General features: G+C 42.4%; 1 protein-coding gene across 1 annotated transcript in view; it reads right to left on the reverse strand.

Annotated features, from left to right (window-relative positions):
* Positions 1 to 485: 485 nt before the first annotated feature.
* The window catches only part of EFHC2 (EF-hand domain containing 2), a 169,013-nt gene continuing 143,262 nt past the window's right edge, over positions 486 to 26,236 (reverse strand). The window contains exons 14-15 of the mRNA XM_032475272.1: positions 18,678 to 18,783; positions 486 to 1,972 (exon numbers count right to left, since the gene is read on the reverse strand). Of these exons, the coding sequence (XP_032331163.1) occupies positions 1,871 to 1,972; positions 18,678 to 18,783 (208 nt within the window). The 3' untranslated portion in view covers positions 486 to 1,870. The remainder of the gene's footprint in view (positions 1,973 to 18,677; positions 18,784 to 26,236) is intronic.

Genomic DNA, 26,236 nt, shown 5'->3' on the forward strand with positions numbered 1-26,236 from the left:
TCTCTGAATTATAAATCTCCTTCAGTATATGGCTTAGTTATAAAAAGAATAATTATTTAAAGTATCTGTATGGCTGCAGTGCATCATGTTTATTGGCATGATTTCTATAATGACCATTTACTTGCTAACTGTGGGCTCGGACTGTGGATGAGCAGGGTGGTGACACGTCCATGCAACCCAACAAGCAGTTGTCATCCTACAAACTCAGGAGCAGATCACTGGCTTGCTTCCTTCCTTTTTCCCCCTCCTGCTTCTCAAATGAACTATATTACAAGCCTGTTCAAGGGCTAAATTATCTACAGATTTAAAATCTTGAGGGAAAGACAACTGACTGAAGAAACAGAATAGGTAAGTGACAAATGTGTCAGCCTGAAAAGTTCCAGGAAAGTGTCATCCTTCTGAAAGCTTGCCTCTCTGGGGAATGGAAAATCTTAAAGTGACAAAATGGTTTGGCACTGTCAGTTGTCAAAAAAAAAAAAAAAAAAAAAAAAAAAAAAAAAAAAAAAAAAAGCCTGGGACAAAAATCAAGAAGTCAAAATTAGATTTTATGGGTAAATGGTTCTAGGATATAAATTGAGTGTTCTAGTTTACTGGAAAATCCTATGGGATTTATTTTAACGATGGCACATATAGAATTATCCTAGGTTTGTATCTAGAAATAGTTTATTGGTTAACTTCCACTCTTTAAAAAAATGAAAGAGCCTTTGTTGTCGAGCAAATTGGTACATCTGAGTGCCAAGAGGCCAGCTCATTTCTAGGCCAAATCCTGTAAATGTGGAGAGGAAGAATAATGAGATGGAAGGGACCCTTGAGATGTCATCAGTTCCTCTTCCTCCCTTCAGAGCAGTCGTGAAAGTCAACACCCAAGTCCCTTTTCCGCAGGGTTTCATCGTTTCTGAGAACACCAGCCAACTGGATTTGTGATACCCAGCACCCAACACTGAAGGATGGGGTGGACTGACAACCTTCTCACGATGAATTCCCAGAGGTCCATGGTTAGGAGGTGTAATCAGATATACACTATGTGACAGAAGTTCTGCTGTGACTTACAATGTAGAGTCCTAAAAGTAAGAGAAAAATAGAGAAATGCAAAAGGGGAATGCGCTGGAGTCTTAGAATATGAAAACCTCTGGGGTGGGCGGTTATTTGTGTGTGGAGAATGAACCAAGAGCTCTCTCAAAATCTTCAGCATTCACATCCTTAAATATTTCAGACATCATACATTTTTGGTCATACTGTAATTATATACACATATTCCTATGTTAACAAGCTAACTTTATATTTTTAATGCCCTTTGACTATCTAAACATTGCATATGTTTCAATCTCTCTCCCTAATTTTGTGTGTGTGTTGTGGGGGAGTTCTTCCCATAACTTTGCTCATTTCAGAAAACAAATACCTTCACTCGACAGAAGTTTAAGGATTATTTTGAAAAGGTGGGTTGCTACGAAGTTTAATTATATAAGTAATAAACACATGTCAAAAAGACTTCAAAAAATGTTTAATATAACTTTTTGTGCTGATATAATTTGATTTTATATTGTCATATATAGCTGTCAAAAGTCAGTTTCTTTTTGTGTTGTAATGAATCATGTTGGCTAGAAAGTTACAGTAAGATTCTTGGTATTAATAAATCATATAATAAAAATGTTCCTTTCTTTAAATGGCATTTTTAATAGTGCTGATACATCAGCAATATCGTATGATGTTCTGAAAAACTAACATGACAAATGGAGATTAATTGCGGTCTATGGGATTTTAATTCAATATGAACTTTGTTTCTTTTTGTTTTTAATGGAATTATATCTACTGAAACAAACTTGGCAAAAGTAGAGCAGGAAATCAAAGGGAGGTAACCAAAGCTGCATGGTTACTCCTCCTCTAAGCCAAACACATCCTTTAAAAGCTTTAAATAGTTAATGCATTTCGCAGGAATAGGTGATGGCATCCCGAGCCACTCCTCTTCACATCTCTGGGAAAGAAAACAAAGATGGACATAATTAGAACGACATGGCAAAGTGCAGTCCTGTAAACGCAACATCAGATTGTTCCTTGTCATCACGTGAGCTCTTGGTAAGTAGTTTATTTTCAAAGCAGACGTTTCGACCATCCACTTTCAGATCATAAGGACTCTGTGGGAGACTGGATTCCTGTGCGCAGTCCTTTGCCCTCCTCCCTGTGTTAGAATAATACCCTGTTCTCTTTGCCATGTGACTTTGCAGGACCTCCTATGGAGTCGATTTTCCTACCCCTTTGACTTGGCGTTTGCCCCATGGCTGGCTTCGTCCTATGTAATGTTAGCGGATACATGACAAGCAGAGTCCCTGATGTGCGGGCATGATTTAGCTTGGCCATCGCCATGAGATGAACATGGCCCGAGGTGCTGCTGGTCCCAGAATGACACAGGTAGAGCAAGGCCAGCAGATCTACAGGCCTGTGGACAAGAAAAATAAACGTGTGTTGTTGTGAACCACTGATGACTGGGGGCGGTTACGCAGCATTACTGCAGTGATAGCTTCCCCTTCACTTTATTAAGAACTCAGTTTTTTAAACTCAAACTGCCAGCTGTACTGGCTGCTTGGTTACTGTTGCATCAATCTACCAATGAGATGAGCACTGAATCACTCATGGCATCTTGCGGGGGGGGGGGGAGCTACTTTATACATATACACATACGTATAAAAATATGTACACACATGCTTTATATATACACACTGTATATGATACATAACTATGTGTATATATTTGCTAATTTTAGGAAATAAATACCTTCACTAACGAGGCTTAAGAATTATTTTGATAAGGTGGATTGCAACAAAATTTAATTACAGAGGTAATAAATGTGTCAGATTTCAAAAGTCTTGTATACACACATGCACAATATGCATATGCACATGTTTTATTTATGCTGTAATGGTGAATTAGTATCAGTGGCAGAGGAGAGGTGGTTGAGTCCATAACTATGGCTGCTTATAGTGCTATTGTCAAGGTTAATTGTTGTATATACGAGGTGTTGTTTTTTTCCTAGTGTTACATTAGTATCCAGAGTCACAAGGAGTCACGGAAACACAGGTAAGGGCTCAATACTTCTAGGTGATGGGACTGTGAAGCAACCCGAGTGAGTAATGTTTCACCGGGGCCTTACGGGTTGAGGAGCACTTCAGTAGAGGATTGAAGGGATGAAGGGTGTTCCAGGCATGGAGAACAGCGTAAGGCAAGGCCCGGAGACCTAACAATCTATTTTCAAGAAAGGGTGAGCAGCTCAGTGGATCGGGGGGGTACACAGTGGTGAGAGAGGCAGTCGGAAGGAAAAGATGGGGCCAACCTTGGGCTTTCTGTGCTAGGTGATACTCTGTGCTGTGGCCAGGGAAAGTCACTGGGGGGTCCCAGCCAGAGAAATCTGATGAGGTATTAATTAGCACTGTAGTTACGAAAAGTCTTTGGAATGAATATTCTACTTACAGAAATCTATCATTTAGAAATAATTAAGTATATGTATAATCATTTCACTTCAAGGATGTTTGTTCATATTGTCTCTAATAGTGAAAATTTAAGACAACCAACCAATAATAAGTATTAGGTTAGACAATTTCACTTTATGCAATGATACGATATTTACCCATTTAAAAAACATTATGAGACTAACTATTGAACTGAAAGTGCTTATAATACAGAGTTGGGGAATAAAACAAGTTTTAAATGAAAAAAAAAAAAAGAAATAGGTAACTCAGTGGATATATGAAGAATGAGATGAAGGAGGAACACCACTTTGGAGGTTACTGCAGTAATCCTGGGGAGAGGTGGTGACTGTCTAACCAGGGCAGCTAGGCTGGGGTGAGCAAGAATGACATCTGAAAGACCTGGCTCCCATAGAACACACAATGCCCGGAAGGTGACTGATGTGAAGCGGTGATAAAAGAAAAGGGGATACATTATGGGTTGAACTGTGTCCCCTCCAAAAAGATATGCTGAAGTCCTAAAGCCCTGGATCTCAGAATGTGACCTTATTTGGAAATAGGGTCATCGCAGAGGTAATTAGCCAAGATGCGGTTGTACTGGAGGAGGGCAGACCCCCTAATTCAGTGTGACTGGCGTCCTTATGAACGACTACAGCTAAGGATGGGTCTAAGACTTCTAAATTTAGTTAACAGTTGATGATGCCTGTATTAATTTCCTAGGGCTGCCACAACAAATTACCACAAACTGAGAGGCTTAAAGCAACAGAAATGTATTCTGTCACTGTGCAGGAAACCAGATGTTGGCAGGTGTTGGCAGGGCTGGTTCTTTCTGGAGGCTCTAAGGGCGACTGTCCCATGCTTCTCTCCTAGCTTCTGGTGCTTGTTGGCTATTCTTTGAGTTCCTTGGCTTGTAGGTACATCACTACTCTCCGCCTCTATCTCGCTCTTTCACATGGCCTTCTCATCAGGACACCAATTACTGGATTTACGGCCCACCCTAATCCAGTTGTGACTTCATTTTAACTTTTAGTAGCTGTTTTCATTATATCTGCAAAGACTATTTCCAGATAAGTTCACATTCTGAGGTTCCCGGTAGACATGAATTTTGAGGGGACAATATTCAACCCAAGGCAATGTTATAAGCAAGATAAGGAAAGCAGGAAGAAATAGAGTGTTAAACATTTTTAAGTGGAAAAATAAGGATGAGAGGGAGAAACTAAGTTCAATTTTGGACATTTTTATTTGAGGTACTCATAGGACATCAAGGTGCAGATTCTGGTAAACACCTGGAAAATGGGGTTCTGCAGAGCAGAGCTAGAGTCCAGAACTGTGCAAAGATGCGGAAGTCACTGAAACATGGGTGACATGTAAAATCATGGTAACTAATAACACTGATGCTGAGTCAGAATAGCACCAAGTACTGGCATCTCTAGCTAAGGCATAAAGCCTTAATTTAAGGGATGATTGATGATGATGATGAACTAATTGCGTGCAGACTGTTTCAGGATTATAGAATCTTATAATCATCTAGTAGTGATGATAACGATGAGCAAATGTATTGGAATATTCACTGTGTGACAAGTACTCTTTTCAGTGTTTTACAGGTATTAAGCTATTTAATTACTGCAATTAAAAAAATTGATCAACAGAAACTTCAGTTAAACAGTCAGGAGACCAGAGGGGACGCTCTCATGCCCTGCGGTGACAGCAGAGCTCAATGGTTCTTGAAGAAGGAAGGCTCCTTTCCTGGCAAGGACTCAGCCAATGAAATGCCATGGGCTCATTGCTGACTACAGCCTTCCCCACTGCCTTTTCCTCTCTAAAAGTGTTCTCCCCTCGCCCTGCAGGAACTTGCACGTGGCTCACCACGGTGGCAGACCCCGGAATGCCAAGTTTCTGCTGATCCCAAATAAACCCATCTTCCTGGAGAAATACCTGGCAGTCTACTTGTTTTTAGGTCAGCAGGAGAAAACCCTAAGAGGTAGGTCTTGTTATGATACCCACCATCTACAGAAAAGGAAACTGAGGCAGGAGAAGGGTTCAGTAGCTTGTCTAAAGTCTAATTGCCAATAAGGGGAGGAGCTTGGACCGTCACCCCAATATTAGGGCTCCAGAGCTCTGCTTATCTGCTGGGCTACCCTCCACTCCCAGGAAACACGTGGACCTATTCAGAAGCAGCTAGCTCTCATCCTACGAGGCTACATTTGGTCCCATCATATTCAACAGGAAAAGTTAAGTAGAAAAAAATGTGATTCTTGAGGTAATGCTACACTTCTCTTTCAAGAATGCTTCCTGTTGGATGTCGGAGGTTAAGCCCAAACCGCCAATAATGAGCTGTGTAGAGAAGGAAATGACCGTGCAGATGGATGATGGCTAAACCAACTCCTAGGGCGCGTCCTGTGCAATTCATACTACGTGGAACTTAGTGAAATGTCCTTCCTATCCCCCAAAAAGGTAAATCATTGTGTGTCTGTGTGTGCGCATATACAAAATGTAAATTTTTTGTGTGTATATATACATAATCAGTGAAGGCTGAGATCAGTAGTCATTCAATTCAACTATTCAACATGTTTTGAAAGATTTCACAACAAAACTTAAAGCAATTTTCACTCTTGTGAGTGGTACAGTAGTCCCTCGGCATCTATGGGGGCCTGGTTCTAGGACCCTCTGCAAATACTAAAATCTGAGGATACCCAAGTCCCTTATATACAATGGTGTATAGTATTTGCATATAACCTATGCACATCCTCCTGTATACTTTAAATCATCTCTAGATTACTTATGATGCCTAATACAATGTAAATACTATGTAAATAGTTGTAAATAACAGTGTAAATGCTATGTAGTAGTTGGTGTGCTACGAATTCACGTTTGGCTTTTTGGAACTTTCTGGAATTTTTTTTCACCAAATACTTTTGATCCATGGTTGGTTGAATCTGTGAATGCAGAACCCATGGATACAGAGGGCTGACTGTATTTTTAAATTTTATCATGTTATAGAAAAATACAGTGCAACTATATGCATTCAAAATCACTATTCTGATAGGGTTTTTTTTTTAACCAAAGTTTTTAATACAAAAATAATAAAGTACATCATGCAACTCATAACATTACAGTGCAATTATCTGGGGAATGGATTCTCTTATGAAACAGGTCAGTACTAGAAGATCCTTCCTCACACCTTATTAGGCAGCAAAAGTTGCTTTTTGAGCAAGGAATCATGATTTAAATCCTAACAACAAAAGAGAAAGAAACAGAAGAACTTACACTGGAATAATGATAACTCAAGAATTTGGAGATGAGAATTAAATTTATTGGCAACAAGCCAGGCTTGGGCACAATGAAACTCAAGTTAATTATTATGAGATTTTAAAATAAGGATAATTTAAGATGAAAAACTAATGTAGGGGAGCAAAATTTGCCATCCCAACATGTGTCTCTTTGGCATGAGAAGTTGATTATTTTTAAGAAACAAAAGACTCAGGAAGAGCTTTGACCTCCCCTTTAACTACCTAAACGAATTTAGAAAAAGGGCCTATTCAAGAAGGGAGCTGCCACCATAGGTAACTACATGGGTGTAGACAGGGAGGAACCTAGAAAAATCTGTTTGTTAAAATTCCTCTCTGGGTCCCACTGTTTCTGCCTGGCCCAGCAAACATTTGTTTACCAAAAATTTGCTCTTTTCATCTTCCTGTGAATTGTCTTCCTTCCCTTTGCAGTCCCAGACCCCTGCTTCTTAGTCAAGAATGACATATATACCTCATTTTGCCTGTCTTTGTAATCTCTCATGTTTATATGGATTCCCTGTACGTAATAATTAAATTTTGTTTTTTTTTTCCTCCTGTTAATCTGTCTTAACGTCATTTTAATTATTCGACCAAGCAAAAGAATCTAGAAGGGTAGGGTAGGGGGAAATTATCCACCCCCACTAACTATAACAGGAGTCCATTTCTTTTAATCCTGGTCACTTTCCAAAGTGGCTGTATCTCTGGGGGAAAAGTGAGACACATGTTGGGGTGGCAAATTTTGCTCCCCTACATTAGTTTTTCATCTTAAATTATCCTTAATTTCAAATCGCAGGATAATTAACTTGAGTTTCATTTTGCCCACGTCTAGCTTGTTGCTAATGAAAATCGCATGGTTCACACAGTGCTTTCCTTCCTGACTGCTCAAGCCCCACTGTGCCCTGTTTCTAAAGTCAATACCACTCCCCTCAAGTTTATTTCCCTTGGTCACTTTTCTCTAGGTTCCAGGTGGGAGTGACTTTTTCTGCCTAAGTATCTGATAAATGCTACAGGCATATTTGCACTGCTTGAGGAACCCCAAATCCATACTTTGGCAACATGATATGGTGATTTATAGTAAGAAATATCTATTTGGTCTTAGTCCCCATTTCTGGCACTGAGTTCTTAAAACCCTTGGAATTTCCTAAGTGATTGAGAGTGATAGTCTCTTCTGTTATGTTAATGAAACATTTTCGAAAAGAACCTAAGGATGGGGCTGGTTGCCAATAGAGACAAAACCATGTGATTAGAGGCTTGGAACTTTCAGCCCCCCATCTTGAGGGAGGGCAGAGGGGCTAGAGATTGAGTTCATTCACCAATGGCCAATGATTTAATCAATTGCGCCTATATAATGAAGCCTCCATCAAAAAGCCAAAAGGATGGGATTTGGAGAGTTTCCAGGTTGGTGAACACGTGGAGATGTCGGGAGAGTGGTGAGCCCAAAGAGGGCATGGAAGCTCTTGGCCCTTTCCCCACACCTTGCCCTACGCATCTCTTCCAGCTGGCTGCTCCTGAGTTATGTCCTTTTATCTAGTAAGTAAAATGTTTCTTGAGTTATGTGAGCAGCTCTAGCAAATTAATCATACCCAAGAAGGAGGTCATGGGAACCTCCAATCCACAGCTAGATGGTCAGAAGCCCAGGTGATAACCTGGACTTGTGACTGGCATCTGAGGGAAGGGAGGCAGTCTTGTGGGACTGAGCCCTTAGCGTGTGGGATCTGAGGCTATTTCCAGATAGACAGTGTCAGAATTGGGTTGAACTGTAGGACACCCAACTGGTGTTGAGAATTGCTTGGTGTAGGGGAAAAAAACCAAACTGGACTTGGTACCAGAATTGTAGCTGATCACCAATTTTAGGGTGATTTTTCACAGGTACTAGGTTAAATGGACTAACAGGAATCAAATTGGGATCCAAAGGCAGTAGAGGAAGCGAGAGATAAGAAAGAAACTCAGGGGCTGGGGCATCAATAAAGTAGAGGGAAAAGGTATCTTCATAATTTTTGCCTGTAATCGGATCTACCTAAAGGAATCTCATGGCCAATCTCTTTGTAAAATGGAGGTCTTTGGAAATATGAGAAATCCCCATACTACCACTGCCTAATTGTTCTAACTGCTCTGCAAATGTTCCCAACATTCCATAATATTTATGACTGGGCAGTGAGTTAAAATATTCGTTGTCCTTGTTGATCTTATATTCATCCCACACTACAAAATTCGAAGAAGACTCCAGATCGTATTGTTCCCCAGCAATGCCTGTGAGTTTTAGGTGGTAATAACTGCACAGTAATTTTACAACAGGAGAGCTCTTCCATAGCAGTCAATCCCTCCCGTTCCGGAGGAGGACGAGCCTGCTTGTGTTTCTGTAAAACAGCCCGACTAACGGTGCACGTTTGGAATGTTTGGCATTTTAAATATCTATGTTTAGCAGCACCTCCTGAACCGAATCTTGCACCCTTTCCACTCTGGCGCACACCAGCCTGACTTATAACCACCAGCACCTGCATTTCTTTGCAGAGGGCTTCCCTTTGGCCTCTGAGGCCTGCTTTGGCTGCCCCTGTGCCTGGAAATTAATTCCCCCCACTTCAGGAGCAGCTCTCAAACAATGGCCTACAGGAGTTGATGGATGAATACCACAGGTTCCTTGCACTTTGGGTCGGGGTAACTCTGAGGTAAATATCAGACACTGGATCCCTGTGTTTTTCAAAGGCACTGAGCCCCAGTTGTTCATTTTCACTGGTTTGAGAATCTGCCCTGTATTAGCTCCTTCTCTTCCATTTCTCACTTCCCTACTCCCTTGCTTGAGTTCCCTTCACTTCCTCCAAAAAACTATTTACACTCAAATCCTTGTCTTCAAGTCAGCTTCCAGAAGAAGTGAAACAAAAGATACTCTGCAATTTTGCATTTATCAAAAATAATAAAATGTCTATGAAAGTAACAGTACAGCTTGGAACACAGCAACTTCTTGACAAACTATGGATGGATCCAGAGTCTCCAGTGTGACTTCCAGATAACTCTAGAGATGGTACCTAGATCTCAAAACAAAACTCAGTTTAATCTAGAGCATAAACAACATGTGCCAGATAGATAGCATTTTCTGGAGGAACGAAGAATTAGGAAATGCAGAGTGAAATTCAGCAACAGTGCAAAATCAGGACTCTAAAATGGCTGGAAATCATTTTCTGCAAGAGGGCCCATGACATCTTTCAATCTGGCTGTCACTAGAGCTCCTTAAGATGTCAAAGAAGCTGGCACTAAATTACTCATTCATCAGTGGTGAAAAAGTGTGGCTGTCGATCTGTAAAATGTAAAAGCACGTAGCCTTGAAATGGGAAGCAAAGATGGCACTGGATGGAAACCCAGTAAACAGCAGCTGCCCAGTGAGAACAGCAAAGCTGTGTGTGAGCTCATAGGCCCTGGATTTATTTGCTTTGACATTTTTAAAAGGAAATTTAATTGGATTATGTCTCCTTCTAGTTTAAAATTTTCTAATGTAGTACTGGCCACCAGATGCATGAGGGGAAGAGATCGGGAGCCAATTAAATTCCACGCTTCACTGAAACAAGGTTATTTTTATTCCTCCCAAATGTAAGGCTGATAGAGTCATGTTAGTGATTTCAGTTACTCTCCCTCCACTCACTCAAAAAAAAGAAAAAAAGGACTTTTTTTTAATGGAAAATAAGTACGAATTTGTAGAAAAATCCAGTACTGTGTAGGGAATTCAAATGGTAGTTTTCTTGGATTTTCTTCCTTCTACTAGGTTGACATGACCCAGCAATGAATAGAATTGACAAAATCATAAAAACAACTAAATTTCAGTAGATCAGATTGAAATTAGTTTGGGGAAGAAATTTTACAAATGCTTGTTGAGATAAATCAAGAGCATTTTGATGACATAAGTAAAAGCTCATTTATCAAACCAGGAGATTTGCTTACTTTCCTACCCATCCCTACTGCCATGTCAATGTTTCATTGTTACTTCTCTTTGCCCTAGACACGGCTGGCTTCAATAGAGTTGTTAATCTGTGTGAGTGTAGCTAAAACACAGTTGTAACTTTTAAACAAGAAACCTCTTCTTGAAATTGCATTACAGGGCAAGTAAAGTTTTCAAAGGAGACAAGGATTTATTTTTTAGCTTGACTGATAGGCTTATTCAAACAATGCAAATTGACATCATCCAGCCCCTTAAATCACAGTGGATTCCGGCAGTATCGTTTCCTATTCGGTCATTGCTTTGTGTTATGTAAGGGTATATGTGTTTACCAGTTATTTTTAAAATCTAATGAGAATGATTAATAATCTTTTATTTCAACTGTTACATTAACCTCAAATATTGGAAATAACTTTGCTTATTTAAAGAGTTGGCACTAGCCCCTAACTATATAATCTTGAATGCCTTTGAGTCTTAGCTTCCTATCTATACATTGGGAATGACACTTATTCTCACAAGGTTGCTGGGACAATAAAATGTCATAGGGTATCTTACCCTCTAAATACCAAAAGGAGATCCTCAATAATTAGGTTGTCCAAAGATGTATCCTCAGGTAGGTGTACCTGACTGCCCCCTACTCCCCCACTGCCGAGGCTACATCCTGTAGTGACGAGAGAACTTTAACAGCCAACTGCTAATGCTTCTGCAGTTCCTGTGCTCATAAAGTGAAGCCACATCCCATTTTGCTCAGAACCGTCAAAAGATAAGACGCCAGTCATGCCGTGCGAGTTATAAAGTTTATATAAGAACCGATTTAGTGTTATTTTTTAAAAACGTGACTTCTGAGATGAAGCAGGCAGGCTCAAAACAGCGGGACTTCTTTTTGCCAGTTTTACAGCAACCATCTGTGAGCAAGCACAATAGAATGGAAATGGGGGCTCTAGGCCGTGACAGCGCCCGGGCAACATGCTGAGACCACAGATAGTCACATAATGGAGTGAGAATTAAATTACAGCCCCGATGGCTCAGCACGGGCTGCTGTGGGGGCCAGGCAGACGCCCAGCCAAGGGAGCTCCTGAGAATCCGGGCTCCAGGCCACGGTCACCAGTCATGGTGGGTGACGGTCAGCTTCCACCCGTCCACACAGGGAAACCTCTCACCAAAGGGCAGCAGAATTAATCAAAGCTGGACTAGCAGGAGCCAGAGTCCTCTTGGTAAGTTTTGCTTGTTGTTGGTCGCCAGTCCTGTTAGCTGATACTACGTAACCACCACATGGAGGTGAGTGTCACCTGAGTCGGGGGAACAGTCCTGGCATCCGGCAGACCAAGTTCCAGCAGCTGTCTGTCTGTCTGGACTGGGCCTTATACCCTGGCTGGGAGGCTTGGTCACCTGAGCCCAAGTTTTTATTCTGGTAACAGACTGTGCGGGGTCATTCTCCACTTGCGTCTAAAGATCCATTTTCTGTCCCTCTCACCAAGCTCTCTGCCCTGGGAGGCTGACCTCTACAGATCACATCACATCACATCTTGAGCTTCCCTGGCCTCTGGCTTCCGAGCAAGTCCAGCCAATGGGAATAAGCAAGAGATCAAGATACTGATTCCACTTTCCCCCTCCCTGCCCAGCCATGGTTTGGCTCCTCTACCTGCTGCCACTGCTCCAGCTCCTCCACTTGGGTTCCAGTCACACCAGTCCCTCCCTGCTTCTCCAGACCTGGGGATGGTAAAAGCTTTCCACTCTGGCTAGGCCCTGAATGCTCCATTGCCCTGACTGGTTCCTGTATCCCTCCCTACTCCTCTGTCAATAGTTCTTCATTAAGTCCATATCGCGACTCCTCTAAGTGTCCCATGTGTTTCCTGCTAGAACCTCGCTGATATAGGGACTTTAGCCTACTCTGTCCCCTGGGCAGGGCTGAAAGCTTGGTTCAGGCCTGCTGACTGGCTCCCTCTGCTTGCTGAATAGTGCTACCTTCAGGATTCCCCATCACTGGGCTCCCTGTCTTGGAAAGAGCCCCCAGTGCCCCACCCTTCCAATCCCACATCTTGTGTATCAGACCACCCCTCTACTCAGCCTCTGCTTGGCTGAAGCCCATGGTCCTGTTCCTTATTTTTTTGTCCTTCCCTGCTCCCATGCACTGCAGTTAATCAAGCTAGGGAAGGTGTCCCAAGTCCCCACCCCTGCCAACCATCCTATCCATTAATGCTGATGCATCAGAATTGGTGTTTAATCTGGTCTTGAGACCTGCTCAGCCTTCATTAGTTAAGAAGTCTCTTTTCATTTCTCAGTAAGATCCCCGGTTCAGGGAAGAGACCCTTTTTAGGACAACCTTCAGTCCAAGAGTAAAGACATCCAGGTTTTAAGTGGTAGCTGGTGCTGATAACTTCTAGAGAGCTGTTTGTGGCATCTCTGGACCTTCAGCCAGAGTCAGCCTGCCCAGGTCATTCACTGGAGGTGGTGTGCGACTGCCCCACCGCTGGCCTCCACCTGGGCCCTGCTGCCACACAGGGGCTCGGCCTGCCAGTTCTTGTTCTCCACAGAACTTTCACTTGCCACATCACACTTAAGGCTGGGTCACCTTCACAACCTGGTGGATCTTGTCCTGAAGTCCCACATGTAATTTTCTGGCTAAGGCAGATTCCCCAAGTGTTGGCGATCCCCAAAGCTCCAAGGGAGAGGTTTTCTTTGCCCAGCTGGGGCCCACAGACCTACACATCTGGTCTGACAACTCTAGCATAAGCCCTCCTCTCTGCTCCCTGCCATGGGGGAAAGATCAGACAATGACAGAGGAGCAGATGGGGGAGAAGGCTGTGCCACAGGCCAGGCCGCCAGCTGATATCAAGAACAATCAAGGGTGGTAGGTTGCCCTACATGTCTTCCAACAGACGACTGGAGAGAGAGGGAGAGAGAGGGCGAGAGAGGGCGAGAGAGGGCGAGAGGGCGAGGGAGTGTGTCAGTCATACAATGGAGTATTACTCAGCCATAAAAAGGAATGAAATAATGCCATTTGCAGCAACACAGATGGACCTAGAGATTATACTAAGTGAAGTAAGAGAGAGGCAGGTATCGTATATCACTTATATGTGGTATCTAAAAGAATGACACAAATGAGCTTATTTACAAAACAGAAAGAGACTCACAGACATAGAAAACAAACTTATGGTTACCAAAAGGGAAAGGGGTAAATTAGGAGTTTGGGATTGACACATATAAAATAGAGAACCAACAAGGACCTCCTATATAGCACAGGGCCCTATATTCAATATCTTGTAATAACCTATAATGGAAAAGAATCTGAAAAAGAATAGGTTTATATATATATAACTAAATCACTTTGCTGTCCACTTGAAACACTGTAAATCAACTATACTTCAATTTAAAAAAAGAGTGGTTGGTTGCCAAGATATGATATACCACCCAGAATCCCGGTGAGGAAGGACTTGGTGGCCCACCTGCTGGGAGACCCCTTCAGGGATTGCATTAGCTACAGAGCTGTCTTGGCTACAAAGAGCCACGCTACCCAAGGTCATAGTCCTTTCTAAACCAACCCACAGGGATAAACTCCAGGCTTTTCTGGCCCAACTCAGGACAGCTCTGAAAGGTCATTCTAGCTCCAGAGTTCCCCGAGGACCGGCCAAGGCTGGTTTTGGCCCTGCATCGCAGTTCAACTTCTCTCTCTGGCCACTCCTGTGTCCTTCCCCTCACTGCCACAGGTATCGAGCCTAAGGACAGTCCTGCCACATTAAACACCTGCTTCCCGGAGAACCCAACCTGTGACAGGCTCTGACCCAGAGTGTCTCAGGGCATTATTAGATATTAACACTTAAGTACACTTACATGGTTCAGGAGATGCTATACTTTTCATCACTCATTCTACTGTATGAATGATGTAATATTATGCTCAGCCCATTCACACTAAATATTTTCACATGAGACTCACTGGTAACATTCCCAAGCTATCTTATATCTCCTTTATGAAACAATAACATGCTTAGGAATGCCAGAGTGCTTCAGACTCTGGAATCTAGTTAAGTTCTCATTATTGGTTAAATTGATCAGGTGTCATTTTATAACTGTGTTCTTCTTTTTTTTTTTTCCTTTTTTTTTAAACTGGCTGAAAAAGAATGGCCCCTTTCAAATGTCTCCCACAGACTGAACTGCTTCTAGGCTTGATCAGCAGAGTTTAACCATTTTTTAAAATTGAAATATAGTTAATTTACAATGTTGTTAGCTTCAGGTGTACAGCAAAGTGATTCAGCTATATATGTACTTTTTCAGATTCCTTTGCATTATAGGTTATTACAAGATACTGAGGTATTCCCGTGCTATACAGGAGGTCCTTATTTAACTATTTTATACATAGTAGTATGTATATGTTAATCCCAAACTCCTAATTTATCCTTCCCCCTCCAGCCCGCTTTTCCCCTTGGTAACCGGAAGTTTGTTTTCTATGTTTGTGCAGCAGAGTTGATAAGAGACCCTAAGAGTAAAGTTCTCACCATAAATGAGTACCAACTGGAAAAGCCTACATATGTACTGCTGAAGCACAGGCCCTTTCTGATGCTATGTTCCTATTCTCTTCTCTTTAAGGGTAGAATCACTGATCTCAGCCTTGGAAGTTTGACTGCTCAACGCCCAGCCCCCTGACTTGAGGACGTAAGACATGTCCATTTTACAAATAATATTAATAGGTAACGTTTAGGCCCTTACTATGGGACAGGTTTATGGTAAGTGTCTCTGAAAGGCTAACTTAACACGAAGTCACCAGTTTGTCATAGATCTAAGGTTCTGAACTCAGTTTTATGTGATTCCAGACCTTTTATTCCACATTGCCTCTCTAAAGCCCCAGAGGTCCATGGCTCACTAACTGTCCCTGTTGACAGAGGAGGTGAGAGATGAAATGGGGGAGAGGGTGGTTAAAGGGAAAGTGGATCTTTGGCCTTTCCATGCAGTGGCTCCTTTTCCATTGTGGCTGGTGATCCTTTTGTAGATCGTTAAATCAATTTAATGGGTCAGGAACTATATTCAAGAAAGAAGGGGGGAGGAAAGAAGAAAGGGAGAGAGAAAGGAAAGAAAAAAAATCAAACAGCACCACATCTAGTAGAATAGCATTGTTCCATTCTGTATGGGCATGCTGGGTTGCTATGAAAAAATGTCTTTCTTAGAAACTGTAGGTTGTAGTACCAAAAGGTAATTAAGTTTCATTCAAACTCAACAGTCATTAGGAAAATAAAAATTAAAGTAATAAGACACCACATGTTTTCAGAAGCAAAAATGTAAAAATAACTGAAATGCCTATCAGTAGAGAAATGGATGAATAAATTATACTGTATCCATACTACAGTATTAAAGAATGGCTTAAGTCTACACATATTAAGCTAGAAAAATGTCCTGTGGTGTACTATTAAGAAAAACACACTGTGGATAAAATGCATGTGATATGATTATATTTTTATACATTAAATGCTGTAACTCTCAACATGTAGGTAAATGTCTGGGTGGTGGATTAGGTGGGATGGAAAAGGAGAGGAGGAAGGAAGGAAGGAAAAAAGGAAAGGCAGTTGCTAACTAGCAAAAATAAGTATGTGTATCACTCAGGCTCCCGTAGGAAATAGAGGACATGTGCAAAGTGTGTAAATTGAGAAGAGTTGAGTAAAGCAACTCTTGACAAAGTTGTAGGAAGTGTTTAGGAAAGAAAACCAACAGGGAATCCTCTAATCCTTCAGGGATTGTAGCAACAGGGAGCCATTCCCACCACCAGGGGCTGAAGGCGCATGTGCGGGTGGTCGCCAGGGCCAGAAGGCAGCCATATGGGGAGAACCTCCAGATAGGTGCTATGGACCCTGGTAGCAGGGGGGCAGTCAATCTACTGTGACTGTCAGGGAGGGAGATGATTTCTTTCTCCTCCCACCCTCCACTCTCCTGCCTGTGCATCCCACTGGCTAACCCAACTGGGGCCAGAGGGCTAGAGGACCCATCGATGCAGCCCCCAAAGATCAGCTGCCTAGGACTCAAAGCAGGGTGGAGGGGGCACAAATGGATGATAGCCAACACAAAGTGAAAAGGTAGAATATAAACTCCATCTATCATTTTTCTTTTTACATGTAAAAATTAAATATTTGCATGGATAAGAATTACAAGGTTACCACAGGACAGTATTTGTATTTGTGATAGTATCTTGGACTTTAGTTAATGAAATCCAGTATCTTCAATAATGATTGTATTTAAGAGATTAAAAAAAAAAAAACTCTGCAGTAAAAAAAAGACCTGAGTTAAAATTCTGATTCTACGGTCACTGGCTATTCCTCTAACTTCCTCATCTCTCAAAGGGAAATGATAAAAGTACCTACGCTCCTAGGGTTGCTATGAGGATTAAATGAGCTAATAGATTTTGAGATCTTAAGAACAATGCTTGGCCTGTAGTAAACGTTTTAATTGTTTGCTGTTATTACGGTGACGGTGGGAGGTCAAAAGTATCCTAAGGGGGTCTACTTTTCTCCCTGCCCCCTCCCCAATCTAACCCACCATCCAACCAGAGCAAGCTCTCTTAAAGGGCACACGTGATCGTGCTGCTCTCTTCCTTGAAATTTGTCCATGGTCTGCAGACCTCACAGGACAACACTCAGCCCTCACCCTTGCAGGAATCTCCGGCCTCATCCGTCTCTACTCCCCTTTTTGTGCCTTCATTCCAATCCCACCAGTCCTTTCTGGTTCTGCACAAGAGCCATGCTGTCCCAGAGCCTCTGCTGGAAATGCCCCTGGGCATACGTACAGCATGCCACTCTTCCTACCTTGCTAACCCTAACTATTCATCACTGAAATTTCAAGCGTCACCTCCCCTAAGACTGCCCGTCCCCCTGGCTCCCAGTCTGATATATAAGCAGCTTTCTCCTCATTCCATTACATCCTATCTAGGCTGCACCACGCCATACCCCTGATCATGAGTGTATTGATTCCCTTATCCGTAGTGGGTCCCTCAAAGGCAGCAATAATGACTGTCTCTAGACTCCAGCACACAGCACACAGCACACAACCTGCTGACAGTGAATACTTAACCATGATTTGTCTGAGAATTAAATTCATAAATGAATGAGTAAAGTAACCACCCGAAAGTCACTCAACAAAGTTAAGCAGCAGAGCCAGATTTCAACCCCAGCTTTGTTTGACTCCAAAGGCCACCGCTGTCTCCCGATCATCTGGAAGTTCTAAGGCTGCCCGACACTCCAGAGTAGCTGCGTGCCTGAGGGAACTCCCAGGGGCCCTGGACCAGTTCAGGCCAGAATGAGCTGGTCAGCAGAGACCGGGAGGAATAAATGCCTCCTTTCTGGGAGTATCAACCCCATGACATTTGCTTTATCGAGGGACTTTCCCAAGAAAATCAATTTCTGGAGCATGTTAAAATATAAACAAACCCCCACCCACCCACCCACTCCCTAAAGACAATTGGTCCAAAGAGCTCTTTGAGAATTCAGACAATTCCACAATGTTGAGAGCACCATCTGATCACATGAACTTTGTTTTCCCTAACCAAGCATTCTTTTACTGGATTTTTATTTTAAATTTGGCTCCGCTATGCAATCTGTATCCCCACACTATATGGTTTTTACCCAAGGCAAACCGGTGTGCACGGCCACAGATACTCTGGGGATTACTGACATATGCACCATTTGAGATTTGCTCTTGTGGCTCATGATGGTATTACCAGACTCCCTTGCTAACAGAGTGTGTATCTATTTATAACTGTAACCTATTATCCCATTTTCCGTATAATTGGATGCGACTTAGGTTAAAAAATATTCAGCTGCATAAGAAAAGTCATGCTCTTATACAGCAGATGTTCACTCAGCGTGGAAAGTGAATTAGTCTTTAACACAAATACCCCAAAATACATAGTACTCTTTCCATAAGCACTGATTTCAGTATTTTACATTGAAAAATGATTTTAAGACAAAGGATATTAAAAATGCGAGGGAGGTAGCCACAGCTGGTTTTTAAAACGGGTGTTAACTTTACCTCTTTATTGGGTGACACTGCTTCCAATTCGGGCATCGGATTCACTCTCCAATTCAGGGCACAGAAAAATGATTCGTAATTTATTTGTTTTTCACTGTCTTCAAACCTAAAAATATAATTACATGATTTGACTCAATCTGCAGAATTCAGGACCAAAATGTCAGCTTAAATCCACCACGAAAATATATCAGGTATGCGTTAATATCTGATCCTCTTCTTAGTTGATTACCTATTTCTAATCCTCCAGGTTGTAAACTCTTTGAGAGCAGAGACCTCATATATCTAATTCACCAAAGTATTCCCAGCACCTAAATCAATGCTGGCACGTAGTAGGTGTTCAACATATATTTGTCATAATTGCCATAGAAACAATTTATTCAGTAACTAAGACCATTGCTCTATTTTAAGAATATTGAGGGTCTTCTTAATTTAATATGGTTGATGCTGTATGTCAGTAAAATTTTTAAAACGTCCTTGTTTTTCTTAAACTGTGTGCTTTTTAAATCTTTAAAGCAAGTCTAGATTCATTTTGTCCAGTAATATATTTTCAGGAAAAATAAAAGGCATTTTTACTATTCATTATGTAGACATTAAAAGGGGTTATTTAGATCCATATGTGCTGTCATGGAAATATGTTCATGATATACGGCTGAGTGGAAAGGAGGTTATAAAATGGTATGTAGAGTTATGATCTTACTTTAGGTTTATATTTGAATAAAATGGCATTTAAAAAAATCTAGTAACAATACACTGAAGTATTAAGAACAGCTATCTCTGGGAAGAGATGAAAATTTTTGCTTTTTCTTTAGACTTTTCTGTATCATCTGAATTGTTTTAAATTTATAATCAGAAAAAATTAAGCTCGTTTTCATTTTGAAGGAAAAAACAAATGATTATCCTGTACCATAAAACTGTAGGTCACAAATAACTAATCTATTTGACTACTATTTCCTAATTATGGACACTGACATAAATTTATCGTTAACCATAACAGTTTAGGCCATTAAGATCCAGTAATTTCAAGACAATTGCTATAATGACCCTAACACAAACAAAATACTTCTTATTGTAACACCTCAATGCTACCTATTCTGAATTTGACCAAATTCTGCCAATTTTTAAGGCTAAAGGTACACTGGTATATAACACAATTTCTTGAAGAAAAAGACGAAGGTAGTCGCTAAGGCCTTGTTCCAAGGGGCAAGCACCCTGCTCCGGGCTCCTGCCCTTCTCTCTCGACCTCTTAACTCAACACGTCCCTCCAACCAGCAAGAGAGGTGCAGGATGAACAGAGGATAATTAATTATAAGAAAACTCAGTGGTAACAGAAGTAGAGGAAGAACATATTTATAATCAGTCAAAAGGTGTTTCTCTTTTTTTCTCAAAGCATTCAGAAAATAATAGCTCATATTTATAAGCTAATTAAAAATTAGCAGCAACAAATTGAATGTTACAAGATGAAGTCACATCTATAGACTGATCAACCTAAACAAAGCAGAATAAACAGAGGACTCAGAAGAGGGGAAAGGGAATTCAGTAATTCTTTTGTGTACACTTTCTTTGGCCAAGGATTCTGGGATACAACTCCAATATGCTGCCCCCTACCACTGTTTATTCTTTGAATTTTGGCTCACTTGTCATTTGAACTCCTTCAAAGGACATGATCTGTTTATGGAAATATTTGTAGCCAAAATGCAGGACAATTATGTCTTTTCTTTGTGTGTGTGTTTTGGGAGAAGAACTAAAACTCAATTAAAGATGTTTTATAAGAAACTTTCCTCTAACATGGTGCCTCAAAGAAAAGTATTCCCTAATTCTCTGTGCAGGAGCTGAGGTCAGAGAATGAGATCATGGAGGGCCTTTGACTTTCATACTAAGGACCACTAAGAGCCATCGGAGCATACTGTACGGAGCAGTTATGACCTCTACGTTCTATTTTCTGAAGATCATTCTAGCTGATATGTTGCAAGTAGAATGGAGGGGCAAGGCCGAAGTGGCAAAGGCCATTAGCAGCCTTTTGCAGTGATCCAAAGGAGATGATGGCGGTTTAGGTGACAGTGGTGGCAGTGGAAGGCAGTGAGGAGTGGTAAAGCCTGAATATACTGTGAGTGTAGGATTTCTGAAGGATTGTATACGGTGTATAGGGCGGGGAGAGAGGCAGAGAGAGAATGAATAGGAATGGATTTGGGACAACTCCAAGGGTTTTGCTTGAACAACTGGAAAAACAGAACCGTCCTGAGACAGGAAAGACTGCAGGAGCTACAGGTTGGGAGAAAAGATCAGGAGTTTGGTTTTGGATGTTACATTTTGATGCGAAGTGAGCAGCTGGGTATAAGAGTCTGAAGTTCAGGGCAGAGGTTCGAGTTAGAGATAGAAATGGGGGAGTCATTAGCATATAGACGGTAGTGAGAGCCACCAGACTGGGAGACTGGACGAGATCACCAATGAAAGAAGTTTCTCTAGCCATTCCTAAAATACAGAATTTAATTGTTGGTAAATTCCCAGTACATCAAAGACAGGAGGCACTTACTGAATCCTAGACGCTTCAGAAGTATAACATCCCAGTAATTTGGGAACTAGTCAAAAGACTACCAAACAGATTTAGAATTTTTCCATCTCCTCTAGTCTGCCCTAATTCCAAGCCACCATCATCTCTCACCTGGATTACAGGAAGAGCTTTTGTATCCTGGTCTTGCTGCTTCAACTCCTACCCTGCTGCAGACCACCCTCCACCAGAATGATGTTTCTAAAACACAGATCAGATCAGTTACTTCCTTGTTTGCAACTCTCCAATGGCTTTCCAGTCCACTTAGAACACAGGCTGAACTCCTTATCAGGGTTTCTAAACTGCTACATAATCTGGTCCCTGCTGACCTCTCAGATCCCATCTGGAAACTCTCCCTGTTCACAATGTTTTAGGTACCCTAGCTGTCTTGTTGTCTGAGCATACCAAGATTATTACCAGCAATGCAAGACACTTGCACCTTCTGGTCCCTTTGTCTGGAAAGTCTCGATTCAAATGATGCTTCCTCAGAAAGACCTTCCTGAAGTTCCTCTTATTGGGTCATATAAGAAAATTTCTAGAAGTCACCACTGAAGTCCTAATATCAGATTTCTTACCCATAAGTCTGATATTTACTCATGCTTACCTGTTAACCTTAGGCCCCCGGCATTCTTCCCTGCTCAACTCACTATATGTCGGACTCAACACATCTAACCATTTACCCACCTCAAAAGATATCTGGAAAAGATATTCCTGAATCAAATGATATTTGGGAAGGATCAAAAGCCATAAATGAAAGAGTACACAGCTCAGAGATGACGTATAAAATCTTTGTGAGGAAAAATGTATGAAAGATTTAATCTTTCCAAAGTCCCAAAGCGAGGCCTCAGGGAAGAGTTGAGCTAATGTGGTATAATCCTCCAAGTTTTTCTTTTCAGTTCTGTCTTGGAGGAGTTCAATGGATCTGGGAACCCCCCAGAAGGAGCAAGGGAGAAAAGAATAAGGAAATCTTTAAATTAAAAGGGATAAAATTAGCCAATGCTTCTTGGAAGAATTCTATGCTCTTGGGAGGTGGACAGAGTTGCAGTAAGATCATGATGGGTCACTCACAAATATTTATCTCCCTTTCCCACCAAAATCTCACCAAAATGACAATAAAGAAAGAAAAATAGGTAATAATCCTCAATGACAAAGGTAGCTGGAAAAAGGGCAACACTGGGTAAGAGACTTTCAAAATCTTTTGCAAGATGGAAATCAGACCAAGGATGGGTGACTGACTTGGCAGGGCTGAGGTAGGGAAGCTGAACTCTTAAGTGTCCATGGCAGAGGCAGGAGGTGCTCAGAGATTAGCCACTGTGGCCTATAAAACTCCTGAGAGGCTCAGCGATCTCAGACTCCAGGTGCCAACAGAGGCAGGGATGCAGTGTGGGACCAAGAACAAGGACTGTTTGAAAGTCTGAATAAAGCAGGAGCAGCTGTATCTTCTACACTGTACTTAGCCTTCTCTGTAGAGGAGTGAGGCTTGTTCTCCAGAGAAATTCAGCTACAGAAGCTCCAGTCTTGGGGAGGTAAGTGCCATGAAGGGCAGGGAAGAACATCGCACACTGACCTTGGGCCTCTCAGCCCTCCTCCATCCCCTTTCCTGTCTCCAGAACACCAGTGGCCATACTTCAATTCTCCTTTCCCCCATCCCACCATCCCTCCTACCCCCGCAGGAGAAGACAGAATTCTGATGCTCTGAATAGCCCCAGACAGAGCTCTGGATGGCAGCTTCTGGGGATTCCCTAATGCAAACGCAGGCTAGGAGGTGACTCACTCATGCAGTGAAACCCACCAGTCAATAACACCCACTCCCCTAAAAGCTTCCAACATTAAAGACGGAAGTCAAAGCAGCAACTGAAAAAAAAAAGGGGGGGGGGTCAGGGAACAAGATAGTTCAGGTAGCAGAGGGAAAGATGTGAGATAAAAGGATATATTATACCCATGAAAAAAAGAACAAGACTACAAAAAAGGAACTAAAGGTGTGCTCTTGGAATAAAAAATATAGCAGCAACCAGGTGCAGTAGAAGGGCTGGAATATAAAGGTAAAGAAATCCCTTAGTAAGTATGTCACAATGACAAAGAAAAAAATCAGGAAGAGAAAAGGTCCAAATTCAGAAGCACCCAAATCTCTTTTTTCCCACATTTCCCACGTTAATATACACTCCCAAATTACACTCCAAAGTGCAGGAGAGCCAAGATCCTAATGTCAGAAGTTCTAACAAGAGAAAAATGAAAATGGAGGGGAGGAGCTTAAGAATTAATGGAAAATTTCTCAGAACCAAAGGACAGAGTCTCCAGACCGGAAGTGCTAAGCACAATGAGCCTACAGACACATATGCACTACAAGGCCCCATCATGAACCTCTCTGGAATAAGGAGAAGATCCTAAGAGCATCCAGAAAGAGCACCAGGAATGGGAATCAATATTAGGCTAAATTCTCAAGCATCATAACAGGAAGTTGGTAGTAGGATCTAAAAATGAGAAATCCAGAAATAGCAGTATGGGCACGCTATTTAAAGGTCTACAGAAGCAGCTCGAAGGGCTGAAAGTGGCTGTTTCTTGAGAATGGGTCTGGGAGGCGGGGAGAGATGGCGCTGCACAGTGCTGTTGTTGGAATAAGCTTTTTAGAACGATTCCATTATCTTTTTGCTATAAGCCATGTATCAGTTTGAATAAATAAAAATGACGAAGTGGAAAAGCAGAAGAGAGACCCTGAAACGTGCTTTCCAAGGGAGTAAACTCCTCTAAGTCAGGCGTGGAAAGGAAGGAGCACCACTAGCTGGGAGCACGTTGATGAGGACTTGTCTCCTGGTTTTCCTCCCTGCTCAGAAACGCAGCAGAGCGTCCTCCCCTGGACCACTGAGCCAGTGAGATTTTTCCTGCTCTGATTTGCTCTTATACACTATGCCTCATAATGCGCCACTGTTAGAGGAGGTTGTGAGGGAGACGACTAGGATCTAAAGAGGAGCTCCAGTTCTAAGAACAGTCCAGGTTGGAAGGGAAGGAGATGAGGGGAAGCAGTTCAGAGATGGACAAAGGCTTGCCTGTCTGCGGAGTGAAGACAAGTAGGTCAGTGCCCACATTTCCCCAGTATTATCTCCCCAGCTGTCCACCCTGTCTCATGACTACAAGTCGTCATTCACCAAATCCTATCCGTCCTTTCAAAATATTTTGGAGAAGCCTGTGAACCATACAGAAAAAATGTATCTCCTTACTTCAGAGTCATTCTGTGCTTCTGATCAAAAATGTGAGCATCTCGGTTCTCCATCTGAATCTCCGACTTCGCCCCTCGCCAAATGACACCTGACTCTTGCTAAGACTGATTCACGGTCAAAGGACAAAGATTTGCCACTCTGGAGGAAATTCTTTTGAAAAGGCTGTGAAGGCAGTTCCAAAGAGGAGCTTTCTATGGCAACATTGTTGGAATCAGCGCACAGCCTTCCAGGGTGACTGCCCTAAAGGGCAGCACTAATTCTGGCTCTTAAGTGTTTCTATGCTTGTTAAAAAGTCAGCCTTCTTTCTTTAAAGCCCCAGCTCACAGTGCTAAACTGTTTTCCTAAAACCTCCATAAATTCTTCTTTCCCTTTGATACTTGGGCAAGCCACCATTTACTTCCTCACACAAACGAAGGGACATGTTTGTGGAAAAGGAGGGAGGGAAGGTCATTTCTCTGGCTCCTCTCTAGATGATAATGACCCCCAAGCCTGAGTCCTTGCTAGGTGGGAGTTCTTAGACGTGAGTCTAACGTGCCGTTTGACGGCTGCACTTGCTCCCCTCCCCAAAATGATGAATGGCTTGAAAACTGCAGAAGCCACCCGTCTCCTTGGCACAGGGAGTAAGCGCTGGGCTGCTTTATCTCCACCATTGGGGTCGGGGGTGGGGGGTGCGTAGCAGGCGCAGCAGCAGCTGTATTCTGCTGAAGAGTAACCCGGGTTCCGCTCTGCTGCAAAAGCCATCTCACACCTTAGAGGGGTGGGCTGGCTGCACGACCAGGGCTGGGAGGGAAGGGGGAGGGAGGGGAGTGAAGACACATTTTTGACTCACTTAGTAGTGTTTCGTTTCAGTTCATTGCCCGACAGCCCCAGGGGTGCACGCTGAAACACCTGGTCAGAGTCTTAAAGAGCAGATGCGTGAGGGGAAAAAAGTGGAGCTACAGTCACCAAAACTTAGGAGTTGGCAAGATGGCATTGCCCACATTGCCAGTGACTTAGCTCCTGTGACCTCAAATAGCCAGGCCCCTAAATTCCACTTGGGATCCCAGCACAGATCTCCACAATGAGGCAGGTCACAGCTGCCAAGTATGGACCATACACACAGTCAATGCTCTGTTGGTCTGAATGGTTTCAGGATTTTTTTTAAAGAAGATTTTGTTTTTTTTTAATGGAGGTACTGGGGATTGAACCCAGGACCTCTACCACTGAGTTATACCCTTCCCCCTGGTTTCGGAATTTTGAAAAATGTTCTTAAGCTACAAATCACCTTATATTTGAAAAGGTGGGAAGCATCTGTGTGTGTGGCAGTGGGGTAGAGGGGGAGCTTCCCTCTGAAAACTCCCTGGTGCACCAAACCACAGGGTTTCAACCCTTGCTTCACTGCCAGGTATTGCTGGGTGAAACCACTTGAGCCCAAACCATGCCTCTGGGAGAGGGGCCAGGGGAGACATGGGGTAGAGTATAATGAGATGATTTTCAAGCCCTGTTAACTTTTTCCATTTTAACTGATATTTCTGGATAAGGCACCAGCTCTCTTGGGAGGCCAGTTCTAAGGCATTCCATGGAGCCCAAAGCCAGCTGTGAAAGCCTAGCTTGGGGCAGAGCTGCTAGGGAAAGAGTTGCACTTGAATTTCCAGCTCTTGCAAGTCCCGATTCGGAAGGTCACAATTAGGGGAGGAGGCTGCCTCTTTACTTCCCCAGTCCCACAAGGAACACAGAATGGAATGACCTTAGCATCCTCTCTACCTCTTTCAGTTTGAGAGCCAGAATTTCTTGTGGATTAGTACTGAGGGAGTATTAAT

This window comes from Camelus ferus, chromosome X, assembly GCF_009834535.1.
Source record: "Camelus ferus isolate YT-003-E chromosome X, BCGSAC_Cfer_1.0, whole genome shotgun sequence".
Classification (NCBI taxonomy): domain Eukaryota; kingdom Metazoa; phylum Chordata; class Mammalia; order Artiodactyla; family Camelidae; genus Camelus; species Camelus ferus.